General features: G+C 44.3%; 2 protein-coding genes across 2 annotated transcripts in view; both read left to right on the forward strand.

Moving 5' to 3' along the window:
- The window catches only part of OR56A1 (olfactory receptor family 56 subfamily A member 1), a 53,560-nt gene extending 39,288 nt beyond the window's left edge, over positions 1 to 14,272 (forward strand). The window contains 1 exon segment of the mRNA XM_067750111.1: positions 13,711 to 14,272. The gene's annotated coding sequence lies outside the window, so the exon portion shown is untranslated.
- Positions 1,272 to 8,443, forward strand: UBQLN3 (ubiquilin 3). Its single transcript, XM_067750108.1, has one exon. It carries the CDS (start codon positions 6,243 to 6,245, stop codon positions 8,211 to 8,213), a length of 1,971 nt encoding a protein of 656 aa, XP_067606209.1. The 5' UTR covers positions 1,272 to 6,242; the 3' UTR covers positions 8,214 to 8,443.

Consider the following 14,272-nt stretch of genomic DNA (forward strand, 5'->3'; position numbering starts at 1 on the left):
CAATAGCTATTCCATGACGTTCGATTTTATTCTTTTACAGGCAGTGGAAGATGCAGTAATTTGTATTTTGGGTAGATCTGTTGGGTGACCAGGTAGTTGGAGGCTTGGAAGTGCACAATGCTGAAATCAGGGAGATCCATTCAATGACTATTGAAACAGTCCAGATGAAACTATATAAACTAAGGCAGTAGAGTGAGAATATGAAGGAACTGATGAAACAAGTTGCTAAGACGGAATGATTAGGCTGTGACAGCAGCATATTGGAGGAAGGAAGGAGGAATCTAAGATGGATTTTTTTTCTTTTTTTAAATTTTTTATTGAAATATAGTTGATTTACAATGTTGTGTTAGTTTCAGGTGTACAGTAAACCAATTCAACCATATGTGTGTATATATATATGTATTATATATAATATATATATTATATATAATACATATATATATTCTTTTTTTATATTCTCTTCCATTATACATTATTACAAGATATTGAGTATAGTTCCCTGTGCTATACAGTAAATTCTTGTTGGTTATCTACTTTATATAGAGTAGTGTGTATATTTTAATCCCAAACTTCTAAGATTGATTTTTGCATTAAGCTATTGGAAAGATGGTGACGTTCTTCACCAAGGTGGGGAATTATGGAGATAAAGCAATTTGCTGAGGGAAAAAAAAAATGCACATTTGTTGTTGTTGTTTTTTAAACCAAGTTAGCACTTTCTGGATATCATTCGTATGAGATTAATAAATTCTGGATCCCAAGTAAGCTGTAGCCACTATATTTTACTCTAGGTTTGTGAGTCAACACACTATGCGAGGGTTAAAGCCACGGGATACAATTATAGCCCTAAGGAGTATATATGGAATGATAGGAAACAAGAGGCTGGAGAATAACACTCTGAACTCTTTAAGGCCAGGGATCATTTCTGTATTCATATGTGTATATCTAGAGTGTAGAACAATACACAGAATGTACTAATTATTTAGAATTGGCTTGTGGAAGGAAGAAAGTACATGACTTCCTTTTCAGGGATCAGATCACCAAAAGAAAGTAATATAGACTCCTCTTTATCTCCAGCAAGTCTCTCTGGCTGTAGACCCTGGAGTTCTTATTTTTGTATCTTCTCATGACCCCCAGTTGGTTCACTAGAATAATCTGCCTGGACCCTGATCTTGTTTTTATGACGGCAATACTAAGCCTTTCTGAAAGGGGGCAGTGTTTTATGACTTCTGGACTGAAACTGTTTTTCTTTTCTCCCATAGGAGGGGAAAAGTGTCCCAGAAAAGAATATATGGATGGGGGTGGGGTGGGGAGTGTCAGTCACTTTGTCTTGTGAACTGTGGTATGAGCCCTTATGGGAATCATAGTGTAGGGAAGATGGGATATTGAGCAGTTAGCAGATATGGGTCATTGATCTGGGTATTAAGGATTCGTGATCAGCAGGAATGGGCAAGTGTCTACGGTAAGAGAGTTTGGCAAGTTCTCAAAGTCAGTGGGGGATGTGGAGTAAAAAGAGTCTCAGGATTGGTGATTCTCTTCCTGTGTCCTCACATTACTTTTATTACTGAAAACTTGGTTATTGTGCTACAGAATTTGCAGTCTGAGCCATATTCTGCCTGTCAATCTCATCACTGGGAGTGTTTTGACTCACTTGCCTCTTCAAATTCTGAATCCATTCTGGGAGTTGTAGCATTATGACCCATGCTTTCCATCACTGTAGAAGGAAGAACCCAAGTCTTGCCCTCAGGCCATGTAATACCCATACCCTAGATCATGGAATTTCTAGAGTTTTTCCATACTTAGTCACTCAAAAGCCTCTCCTGTGGGGTTAATGTCAGGTTAGATTGTCCTTCTCTGACTTCTTTTAGCTCTTTCTATACTCACCTTCATGTCCTCTATGAAGCCTTGGCTTTAGTTGAGGAGGCAGAGTCTGTTCCTTTGAACTGTAGGAAAGACTCAAGACAAATTGAACTCTAGGTACTGAGAGTTGTACTGCACTTCAGCAAGATGTTCTGCACTTATTATATCCAAAGACTTCAAGAAGTAAAACTAGGGCAGACTGGCATCTGATATAATAGTGTGTTATTATAATATATCAATTATCTCCTGAGTCAGACCTACAAGATAGTGGAGAAAGGGGTATCTCTTTTTAGGTAGGAAAGAGGCTGGGATCAGGAGCTACCTTCACTCTTAGGCAGTCAACCACATTCTCTCTTGTAGTCCCCCAATATCTCCAGTAAAAACCAGGAAACATACTTGGAACAAGCACAGGGTAATGGCAATTTCAGGTCTGCACTTCATTGAACAAGCCCAGAGACACTGCTTTTTGCTGTGCAAATGTCCGGTTTGGTAGGTAGCTGGAAAGCCCATTTCTGTGAACAAACTCTCTACCATTTTTCTTTCTTCATGTTTGTGTAGTACATTTAATTTCACCAAAGACTTTCAAGCCATTATTCAATTTTCATGACAACCCAGGAAAATAAAATGGGCAGAGATTATCATCTTCTTTAAGAGATGATAGCTGAAGCATGAGCTCTAAGAAAAATAAAACAGAAGTCTAAATATGAGACATCTACCATTCTAAATGAATTGGATTTACTTTAACATATTTTATTCATTAATTAATCTTTCCAACATTGGACTTCTAGTCCCATTCCCAGGGGTATAAATGAGGGCTAATTGGGACATGGCAGGAAACTGTACTTACCATCATTAGCCATAGGGAAATATAAATCAAAACCACAGTAAGATACCATGTCACACCCACTAAGAGGGCTAGAATTTAAAAAAAATATTAATAACAACAAATGTTATAGAGCATATGAAGAAATTGGGAGTTTCATACATGCAAGTAGAAATGTAATTTGGTATAGTCACTTTGGAAAACAGCCTGGCATGTTCCTCAGACAGATAAACGTAGTTACCATATGACTCAGCATTTCTACTCCTAGGTATAAACCCAAGAGAAATTAAAACATAATTCTACAAATACTTGCACATGAACGTTCATAGGAGCATTATTTATAACAGCTGCAAAGTAGAAATAATTCAAATGTCCTTCTACTTATGAATGGATAAACAAAATGTGGTATATCCTTACCGTGGCATATTATTCAGCCATCAAAAGGAATGAAGTACTGATACATGCAGCAACATGCATGAACCTTGAAAACATGCAAAATGAAAGAAATCAGTCACAAAAGATCACACATTGTATGATTCCATTTATTTCAAATGTCCAGAACTGGTAAATCTATAAAGAGAGAAAGTAGATTAGTGGTTGCCTAGGGCTGGGGGTGGGATGAGAGAAAAATGTTAATGATTGCTAAGGGGATACATTTTGTTGGGGGCAGGGGAGTAATGGTAATGTTCTAAAATGAATTGTTGTGATAGTAGCACAGATCTATGAATATAATACCAAAAATATTGAATCTTGCACTTGAAATAGGTGAATTGTATGGTATATAAATTGTATTTCAATAAAGTGCTAATTTAAATTTTAAAAAAGGGAGAAAAGAAACTGGACTTACTTCATGCAGCAGAAAGAAATGTGGGCTGCTGGCCTCTCAATCTCTTATCTCATGGCTGAATTCCTTTATCCAAGGGATTAATCCCTTTATCCAAGGCTTCAGGCCTCCCCCTCCCATCTCATTCAGCTTTCTGGGTCAGGGTCTGCTGGACAATGGTCTTTGCACAGCCACTTCATGGCCCAAGATCAGCTTTTCTATGTTTCTCCCCAAGCTTGGATTACACTTTATACCTGCAAAATTCCCTACATGTCTCTACCCAACCCCAGCCAACTGCTGAAGTCTGGTGGGTGAGGTGAAACCTCTGAAGGGAAGATGAAGGCTGCCTGGCTTCACTCACCTATACTTGCACGTGCAGAAAAGGACAGAAATTAAGGAAAGCTTCTGGGGGTGGGGAAGTGTCTTGAAGCAACAGGAGGAGCCAGAAACACCTCCTATAGAGCCAATTCAAATACATTCAGTCATTCCAAGTCTAGAACTCTGCAGCACCAATCAGAAAGTGGGAAGAGGAAGAAATGTGTGTCCTAAGCAAGAAAGAACTGTGTCAGGATTTTAAAGAACAGCAGGTACAACAGGCTTTAATAATACCAGAGGCCAGGCTTCCCTGGTGGCGCAGTGGTTGAGAGTCCGCCTGCCAATGCAGGAGACATGGGTTCGAGCTCTGGTCCGGGAAGATCCCACATGCCACGGAGCAAATAAACCTGTGCACCACAACTACTGAGCCTGCGCTCTAGAGTTTGGGAGCCACAACTACTGAAGCCCACTCTCCTAGAGCCCGTGCTCCACAACAAAAGAATCCACCACAATGCGAAGCCTGCACACCACAATGAAGAGTAGCCCGCACTCACCGCAGCTGAAGAAAGCCTGCGTGCAGTAACGAAGACCCAATGCAGCCAAAAATTAAGTTTTTAAAAAAGCATGTTGTAATCATCTCATCTTAAGAAAAAACAAAGCCTTTATTTCCCCATTTCCATGCAGCCATCTGTCTTTTCTCATTTACAGTACTCTTATTGGATTCACTTTCTCTCCTATGCATTTACTTTTTTTTTTTTTTTTTTTTTTTTTGTGGTACGCGGGCCTCTCACAGTTGTGGCCTCTCCCGTTGAGGAGCACAGGCTCCGGACGCGCAGGCTCAGCGGCCATGGCTCACGGGGCCAGCCGCTCCACGGCACGTGAGATCTTCCCGGACCGGGGCACGAACCCGTGTCCCCTGCATCGGCAGGCGGACTCTCAACCACTGCGCCACCAGGGAAGCCCCCTATGCATTTACTTTTAACCCACACCAATTAGGTTTTCTGTCCTCACCACTTTTCCAAATTGGCCTCATCATGGCCCTCAATCTAACCTGTCTCTCTTGTTCAAATCCAGTGATCAGTTCTCGGTCCTCATCTTACTGACCTACCAGGATCACTTGACACAGTTGGTACTCTCTCCTTTTTTTGAAACTCTTCTCCTTCTTCATTTGGCTTCTTTCTCTCTCTAACTTCTTTTTCTGACTTAATGTTTTATTTCTTCTCAATTTCCTTTGCTGAATTCATCTAATCCTCCAGACTTCTAAATATTGTACTATCCATGACTCAGTTTTTTCTTACCTCTATCCTTTTACTATGCTCACTAATTGCACAGTTCTAAATACTCTGTTGATGCTGATGAACTCTAGACTCACAATGTCGAACTACCTTCCTACACTTTTATTTGGATGTGAAATAGACATCTTAAATATACGTAAAACTGAACTCAATTTTCCATTTAACAACCTTATTTCCTGGTCATTTTTTTACCTCAACAAATAGCCAATCCATTCTTTGAATTTTTCTGGGGGATAATAATAATGGGAAAAAAAATAAAAAGTTTATTTCATCCTGAACCTCCCTTTCATACTCTAGATCCTACCCATTAGAAAGTCAATATGTTGAAATATAAATAAAGAATTCATGGCTAATGTTGGATCGGAGAGGAAACAGGAACATATGATGCCAGGAAGTGGCTCAACTGGCAGGTAGCTGAATTTGAGTTTTCATGGGCACACAAGGGATTAAGGAGCTTTTCTTAATTGTCCAATCCCAGTCTGAGTCTCCACATACCACAAAACAGCTGTGTGAAAGCAAAACTCTTGGCTTGAGAAGGAAGTGTCAGCCCAGGCCCCTCACTATGAAGAAGGCAATTGAGACAAAGGAAATAGAAGAGTTGAAGGGTTGGGGGAGATGAAGCCCCCAGGGACTCAGAACACCTTGGAGAAGTCTCAAAAGTCCATTGTATGAGGCTGTGATGTCGGTGCTGAGGTCACAGAGGAGACCTGATGGAGTGAGTTCTGGCTTAGAAGGCTTCCGTGGTGGCTGTTCAGCAAGATGAGGGCAGTTTTGAGCCTTGTATAAGAGGAAGGACGGGGCCACAGCTGATTGGTATGTTTCCCCAAACTGGGCCCTTCATGCTGCCCTTGCCCCTTCACTCATCAACTGTAGACCTCTTTCCCAGGGCCTCAGGTTTCCCTCCCATGACCCCCGACATCTCTCAAACCCAAAATCCTCCCAAAGCATCCTATCCCAGGGACCTCATAACCCTTTCCATGTGGACCCTGCAGTCCCCCCACCCTGAGATCCCAGATCCTCTTCCTGTTCACCTTTCCTACTTTCACCACTGCCCAAAAGGCTGATCTCGGTCTCCCATCCCCATCCCCCTAGCTGTGTTCCCACAGACCTGGGCCTCCTGCTGCCCACCATGGCCAAAAGTGGAGAGGCCCTGCCGCAGGGCAGCCCGGTGCTGGTCCAGGATCCTCACCTCATCAAGGTGACAGTGAAGACGCCCAAGGACAAGGAGGATTTCTCAGTTACAGACACTTGCACCATCCAGCAGCTGAAGGAAGAGATATCCCAGCGCTTTAAGGCCCACCCTGATCAGCTGATCCTAATATTTGCTGGCAAAATCCTCAAGGACCCTGACTCACTGGCACAGTGTGGGGTCCGAGATGGCCTCACTGTCCACCTGGTCATCAAGATGCAGCGCCGTACTGTGGGCACTGAGTGCCCAGCTGCTTCGGTCCCTATCCCAGCCCCAAGCCTTGGATCACTCCCTCAGCCAAGCTCCATTTACCCAGCAGACAGGCTACCCACCTTTAGCTTAGGTGTCCTCACAGGCCTCAATGGGCTAGGCCTGACCTCCGGTAGTTTCCCCGACCCGCCAAGCTCACTGATGTGGCAGGATATGTCTGTGCCTGAGTTTGTGGCTCAGATCATTGATGACTCCTTCATCCAGGGTCTGCTGTCCAACACAGGCCTGGTGCGCCAGCTGGTTCTTGACAACCCCCATATGCAGCAGCTGATCCAGCACAACCCTGAGATTGGGCACATTCTCAACAACCCTGAAATCATGCGGCAGACAATGGAGTTTCTGTGCAAACCTGCCATGATGCAAGAGATGATGCGTAGCCAGGACCGGGCACTCAGAAACCTGGAGAGCATCCCTGGTGGCTACAATGTGCTCCGTACCATGTATACAGATATCATGCACCCAATGCTTAATGCAGTGCAGGAGCAGTTTGGTGGCAATCCCTTTGCTACCACCACTACTGCTAATGCTACCACCAGTAGCTGCCAACCTTCAAGGATGGAGAACTGTGACCCTCTCCCCAACCCCTGGGCTTCCACGTTTGCAGGCTCAGCTGGTAGGAGAGGCAGGAGGCCTGGGGACCAGGATGTATCCGAACTTAGAAACAGTGTTTGCAATATTCTAGGTAATATGAGGCTCTATGACTATCTCCAGCAATTACATGAGAGGCCCCTGTCCCTGAGAACCTATCTGCAGGGGATTGCATCTACCCTCAGCCCAAGCCAAGAACCACCATCACCACCAGGAAGCCAAGTTCCCCCAACTTCACCCTCATCCCAGGAACTTGAGTCAGGCCGGCCTCTCCCCAGGGAGTCAGTAGCAATCAAGGGGAAGCCCTCCTGCCCCGCATTCTTGAGATATCCCACAGAGAGCAGTGCTAGAAAAGCTGGAAGCCGAGATGGTGCAGGGAATGGCTCCACTGCCCACAGCACCAACATGCCTGATCTTGTCTCCAGGCTGGAGTGTGCTGCCAACAAGGCCCCATTTGTTCCTTCCCCACCTTCACCCACGGCAGTTACCGCTGGAACCCCTGAGCATGTCTGGCTGCCGCCACCAGCTTACCCAAGATCTCTGAGGCCAGCCAGAATGAATGAGGCCCCACAGTTGCAGGACGAAATGTGCTGGCAGCTGCCACTGCTGCTGCACCTTCAGGCAGCCATGGCAAACCCTCGTGCCATGCATGCCTTGCTGCAGATTGAGCAGGGTCTGCAGATCCTGGCTACTGAAGCCCCTCGCCTCCTCCTTTTGTTCATGCCTTGCCTAGCAGGGCTGGGAAGTACAGCAGGAAGTACAGAGCCTCGAGAGGGTGCCCTTATGCCTGCGGATCCTCCCCTAGCCCCAGGTCCTGAAGTTCCCTCAGCACAAGGCTCTGTGGAGCTGGGCCTCCATTCCATGCCCTTCCTCCAGATGTTGCAAGCCCTAGCTGGCGCCAATCCCCTGCAGCTGCAGCCCGAGACTCACTTCCGGGTGCAGCTAGAGCAATTGCGGGCCATGGGCTTTCTGAATCCTGAAGCCAATCTGCAGGCCCTCATTGCCACCGGAGGTGATGTAGATGCTGCTGTGAAGAAGCTGAGGCAGCTGTAGGAGCCCTAGTTGTTCAGACCGTATCTTTTCCTCTGTGCTTTTCCCCCCATATCCCCTACCTTAACACCCCCATTCTTGAATGCAGCTGCACTATGATGCTCTTTACTGTGGAGACAATGTTGTTCCAGAGTCATTGGGAAAAATGAGAGCCAGGACAGGGTAGGGGTGCTGCGAGTGACCCAGCCATCCCTGCCACTGTACCATCGTGGGACCCCAGTCTGAGCTCTGCTAATGCCTATCTTGAGATGCAATTACATCCAATCTTCCATGTCATCTGCTGCCTGAGTCTGATTTTTTTGTGGTCTATGAGAAAAGCGGGGGGTGTATAGGAGAAGAGGTGGTGGTAAGAGCTGTCTCTGCATGGATGGGAGGGCTTGGATGGGAAACCAAAAGGTTTCAAGTTAGAAGATTCAGAGGCACGGGGAACAGAGGAGGGTGAGATGAAGACTGCAGCTTTCCTGGTGTCCTTCCAAAGGTCCCCCCAGATTTGGTGTCCTGTAGGAGCTGCCACCATGCACTCTGTGTTCTTTGGGGCTCTCTACCATCAGCCAGACTGAAAAGTGGGCACGGCTTCTTATTTTTACTGCCTCTGAGCATTATCCTACAGGTGGCTCTCACTTTTGGGATTTCATTCTGATCTGAGTGGATAGCAATAGAGCAAGAATCAGGCTGAGTTCTAAGATTCCCTGATCTCACCAGGTTTACAAAGTTACTGTCCCTGGTAGCCAGATTTGTAGTTGATTCCACTGCCACGGACCCAGCTTGTTCTGGATTTTGTCTTTCTTGCAATATCTAGCTCAGAAACTGAGGACCTACCCTGTGCTCAGCATTCTGCTAGGGATTAGGAATTCAATGTGAGTAAAAGAGGCACGGTCCTGCCCTCATGAGTGTATGATGGTAGCTGGAACTGTTCAAACAGTACTAATTATATATAATCACAAACTATGATAAGTGCTATAAAAGATGGGGAACTGTGAAATAGCGTAACAGAGGCTTGGTCTAGTCTGGAGAGAGAGGGAAGGGTTCTGTGAGCAGGTTCTCCAATCTAAAATCTGAAAAGTGGTAAGAATGAAGTAGGGAAAGATTCGAGAGGGGAGGGAAAAGTATTTCAGCAGAAGAACCATTATGTACAAAGGTGCTGAGGCAGGGTGTGCATAGCACACAGGAGGTGCTCTCAGCATCTCAGACTAAATTCTCATTTGCACTCAGGGATGCTTCTCAATACCCATGTGCTTCTGGGGCAAAAGTGTTACAATTCATGAATCAAGTGAGTGAACCATGCCTTCCAGCAAATAAATGTGCCAGTGAGCTCACACAGGTAAACACGCTATGGAGTGATACACTAACAGAAAATGTATATTCACCCTTTTTTTTTTTTTTTTTTTTTTTTTTTTGTGGTACACGGGCCTCTCACTGTTGTGGCCTCTCCCGTTGTGGAGCACAGGCTCCGGATGCGCAGGCTCAGCGGCCATGGCTCACGGGCCCAGCCGTTCTGCAGCATGTGGGATCTTCCCGGACCGGGGCACAAACCTGCGTCCCCTGCATCAACAGGCGGACTCTCAACCACTGCGCCACCAGGGAAGACCCATATTCACCCTTTAATACACCTTCACATGGGCACACTTTTGTGCACGTGTATGAGCATACACACAAAACACAGTCTGTTAGAGTTTTATCACCAATGGGGGTATAAAGAAACAAGCAAAAATCTAATGCTGTATTCTTGTCAAGGAAAGAAAAGGGTCTTTGAAAGAGGATACCACTATAGTAAAAGTAGCCATGGTGTGTGTTTAAAAGTCAGAGACTCAGTGTTGGGGGTCCTTTTAGGGAGAAACAGGTTCTGCCTGGAATCTATGATACTTGGACCAACCTGTCTTTACCTTTTAGCTACCAGCACATGGCTTAGAGATGAAATGAGCTTTGGGGGCAACTTTCTCCCATTGTTTTATGGTTTTTTTTTTTTTGTTTGTTTGTTTGTTTTGCGGTATGCAGGCCTCTCACTGTTGTGGCCTCTCCCGTTGCGGAGCACAGGCTCTGGACACGCAGGCTCAGCGGCCATGGCTCACGGGCCCAGCCGCTCCACGGCATGTGGGATCTTCCCGGACCAGGGCACGAACCCGTGTCCCCTGCATCGGCAGGCGGACTCTCAACCACTGCGCCACCAGGGAAGCCCTGTTTTATGTTTTAATCTCTAGGTGGAGCACAAGGCTTCAAACCTCCTTTTTACCCCCTCTTCACTCCCCATCAGTGAGGGAGTTCTTGTCCAGAGCAAGTGAACTGTTGTTTACGTTGGGGCTAGGGGAAAGGCCGACGAAAGTCTTGCCTCTTCATTTCCTGCAACTAAGAAGGCTCTGGGACTGCTTCTGACCACTGAAGTTGTCTACTGTAATCTCTAATTTCAACGCTTGGAAGGCCAGGTAGGTCTGAGAAAAAATTCAGGGAAAGAAATGTTGCTTTTATTTACCTTTCATATGGGCTACGAAAAGCCTGAGTATTCATGTGACGTAAATTCCAGCTCACCAGGGCAGACAGTAGGTGGGAATCTGGGTCTAAAAGTCCTGGGTAGAGAGGAGAGTGCTCATTTATTGGATTGTTTTCTGGTCCTCTCCTATGGAGAGCCCTCAACTGTTGATTGTGTGTTTGGAATCTTGGCTCTAGCTTCATTGGAGACTGAACTCAACAGCTCCATGTTCAGCTCTGTGGTGGTGTCCAAAGGAAGGAGGTTCCTGGGGTGGGGAAGGTCACTGTCCTCCACCTAGCAGCTGATGTAGGACCTGGCACATGGGAAACATTCAATAAATGATTGAATAAATGAATGTTGAATGATGAATGAAGAAACAAGTGACCAAATGAGAAAGTGGTCGAGGAGGCTAGGTAGATATGAATCAAATAAACAATCTCAGAGGACCAGGGCTTCTGCCTGGGAAAATAAAGACTGTTGGAGTTTGGGGAGGAGATGCCTTCAGGCTGATGTTACTGAAATGGCAGGCCTCCAGAGACGTCCCATTTACATTCCCCGCTCTGACTCTCACACGACATCAGCAGTGGTCTCAGTCACATATCTGGGCCTTGAAAGGGCCCCACACTAGGGGGTTGTGTGGATGGAAGAGAAGCAGAGTCATAATTTTGGTCATATTGGGCCTAGTATGACCTTGCTCTTCCCAAAGAAAATGTACCCTTTCCTCAGACCAAGAGATTTTTTAGAAAGTCAGAGAGCAGTGAAGCTTGAAAAGCTGATTTGCGTCACAAATAGCCAGCCAGGTAGTTGGATAGCAATTTAAGAGAAAGGTGTTATCCAAAGACCAGAAAGTGCTTTTATGCATCTGTGTTCTTTATGTTTTAAAGATGTTCCCCTAATATCTCTGTCATAAATACATGGGTACATTTTTTTCTAGATATTTTAGGGTTTCACTACTTACACTTAATTTTAAATAACAGTTAACATTATTGAGGCTTTCCTCTAGCCAGGCCCTGTTCCAAGCTCTTTACATCTGAATCCACGCAATTGTCCTTTAATGCAAGTATTATTATTCTTAACTTCAGATGAGGAAAACTGAGGCATAAAGAGAGAGGAAGTACTTTGCTTAAAGTTTTACAGCTCCTGCATAATAGAGCCAGGATTTGAAATTAGTGTATTTCCAGAGTCTACACTCTTAACTGCTGCACTAAATCAATGCTTTAATTCTTACCTCTAGAAAGTGAAGAGGGGTACTATTTGTGGTATTTCATTAGAATTTTTGCACCCCTGACTCCTGCAAGTATCTACACTGGATAGAAATATTTTCTTTACCGTATCCTGCATATGTGTACATGTGTATGTATTTTTGGTGTTTTTTGATTTAATCTACTACTTCAATTTTAACTTTGAAATATTTTGTTGGTCTTTTTTTGCGGTACGCGGGCCTCACTGCTGTGGCCTCTTCCGTTGCTGAGCACAGGCTCCGGACGCGCAGGCTCAGCGGCCATGGCTCACGGGCCCAGCCGCTCCGCGGCATGTGGGATCCTCCCGGATCGGGGCACGAGCCCGCGTCCCCTGCATCGGCAGGCGGACTCTCAACCACTGCGCCACCGGGGAAGCCCAGGGCTTTTATCTAAAACAAATTAAATTTGGATTCTCTAATTGTTGATGATCTGCTGTGGTATTTCCATTATTAACACTAAAGTCACCCGCTGGAAATAGTGAGTTATTATTTTTTCCTTCAATTTATAACGTCAGCATCTTTAGGTACTGTTAGCACTACCTACTGAGGTACCTCTGCCTCTGGTCACTCTGTTAATTCTTTACGATGGAAATTTATACCTCTAGGCTATAACTCAGGTTTTTACAGTTTGGTCAGTTTCCCTACTAAAATATTAAAATCCTATATTCACATTTTCTTTTGCATGTTTGTATTTTATTAAAAAAAAACACACGAATATAAAAGACCCTGGTTCCTGGGAAAAGCCTATGAGAACTGAGGAATAAACATCAGAATGTGGTGTGCACGTCACAGTCATGTGCTAGTGCCCTGTATATACTAGAAATGCGGGGAAATAAATCCAGAAAAAGGTTCTTACTTCAATAGCCATGGTGGTCTATAGCTAGGGTCAGCAAAAAGAAGGGTTCAATCACTATTCTGACCACTAAGTGCCTCTGAAAAAGGCAGCCCCCTGGGTAGCCACTTTTCTGAAATATGGTTATTTGGCTCTTTTCCTGCTTCGTGTTCATTGGCTGGAGCTCCAGGACCAATGGTGGTAAGGCAAAGATTTCTCCACCCCCACGTCTCTGCCATCACATTCTAGTACCTCCTCTGAGAGCCCTCAGTTGTTGCATCAGCGATGTACTTCTTTCTTTGTTATTCTCTATTGCATCAACCTTTCATTTCTTTCACAGCAGTTACATAAAGTTGTAATTATTTATTGTTGCATTTAAAATTTCTTTATTTGCCTTCCCTCTTAAAATAGAAGCATCATAGAGGCAAAGAATATATGCAGTGGTAGATCCTCGGTAACTAGTACTCACTAAAATATAGGGGCTTTCCATTAAATAAATGAATGAATGAATAAATAAATGATTTTCATTAACTAACTAAATAAAGCAGAATAGATGTTTTCTATCATGAAAACTCAATGCCCAGTGATAGAACAGTAACATATCAAGGAAAGTGCTCCTCTAGGGATTTGAGTTTAATTTTTTCTATAAATGACTCTGACCTGATGATCTGGCCACTTTAGTTTAGTCTACATAGATAATATATGTATTTCTGTCTCACTTTTCTGTAGCAGTTCCAGTCTTGGCCAGTCAGTATAAGAGGTAGATATGTTCTTCACCTATTTGATGTCTCATAGCATTAATAATCCAAACTCTGAAATTTAGGGTTCGCTATAAAAGACTGAGACTCAATGATAGGAATAATACATAATAACTACCTTCATGATTATTGTTGTCATGGTTGCTTTTAAGTCACTGTTTGGTAGCCTGTAGCATTTTCTTCTAATTTTCTCCGTTTTTCTCCAGGAGCCGCATGTAGATGCTGTACAAGCCACAAGATGGCAGGAGTGGTTTATGGAACCGCTGACTCAGCTGGGGCCATCCAGAGGGCACTTTGAGGGAAGAACTTGTAGACCCCATACAAGGAGGGTTGGAGGTGAGAAACCAAGGTCTCTTTCCCCACTTCTTTTTCCTGAGGGGAGATGCTAAAAGTAAGTCCCTTTTCTTTCCATTGTTGACAGCAAAGACAAAAGGTCATTACTCTTAAAAAAAAAAACATTGGCTTCTTTGGAGTCTTAGTCTGTATTCACGTTAACCCAAGAATGCACACAAGCTAACAATGCTCTTAGTGTAGGATGATAGAAACAGCCCCCCACAGCTCCTGGCTCCAAAAACAAGACTGTATGTTTGAGTATTTTCATACATGTGTATGTAAGTGTGTTGAAAAAAGGGCAGAGGGATTATAAATAGGGATTCTCTCTAAGGAAGGTACGAAGGTAATGGTGAGGGGTTTTTCACTTTATATTTAACATGTATGAAGTATATCTATTATGTTATATTTGTATCATGGAATTATTTAAAGTATTCA

The sequence above is a fragment of the Pseudorca crassidens genome, chromosome 9 (assembly GCF_039906515.1).
Source record: "Pseudorca crassidens isolate mPseCra1 chromosome 9, mPseCra1.hap1, whole genome shotgun sequence".
NCBI lineage: Eukaryota > Metazoa > Chordata > Mammalia > Artiodactyla > Delphinidae > Pseudorca > Pseudorca crassidens.

What these genes read in the sequence shown, in the direction of transcription:
- UBQLN3 (XM_067750108.1), top strand. Translation starts at nt 6,243, where the DNA reads ATGGCCAAAAGTGGAGAGGCCCTGCCGCAGGGCAGCCCGGTGCTGGTC.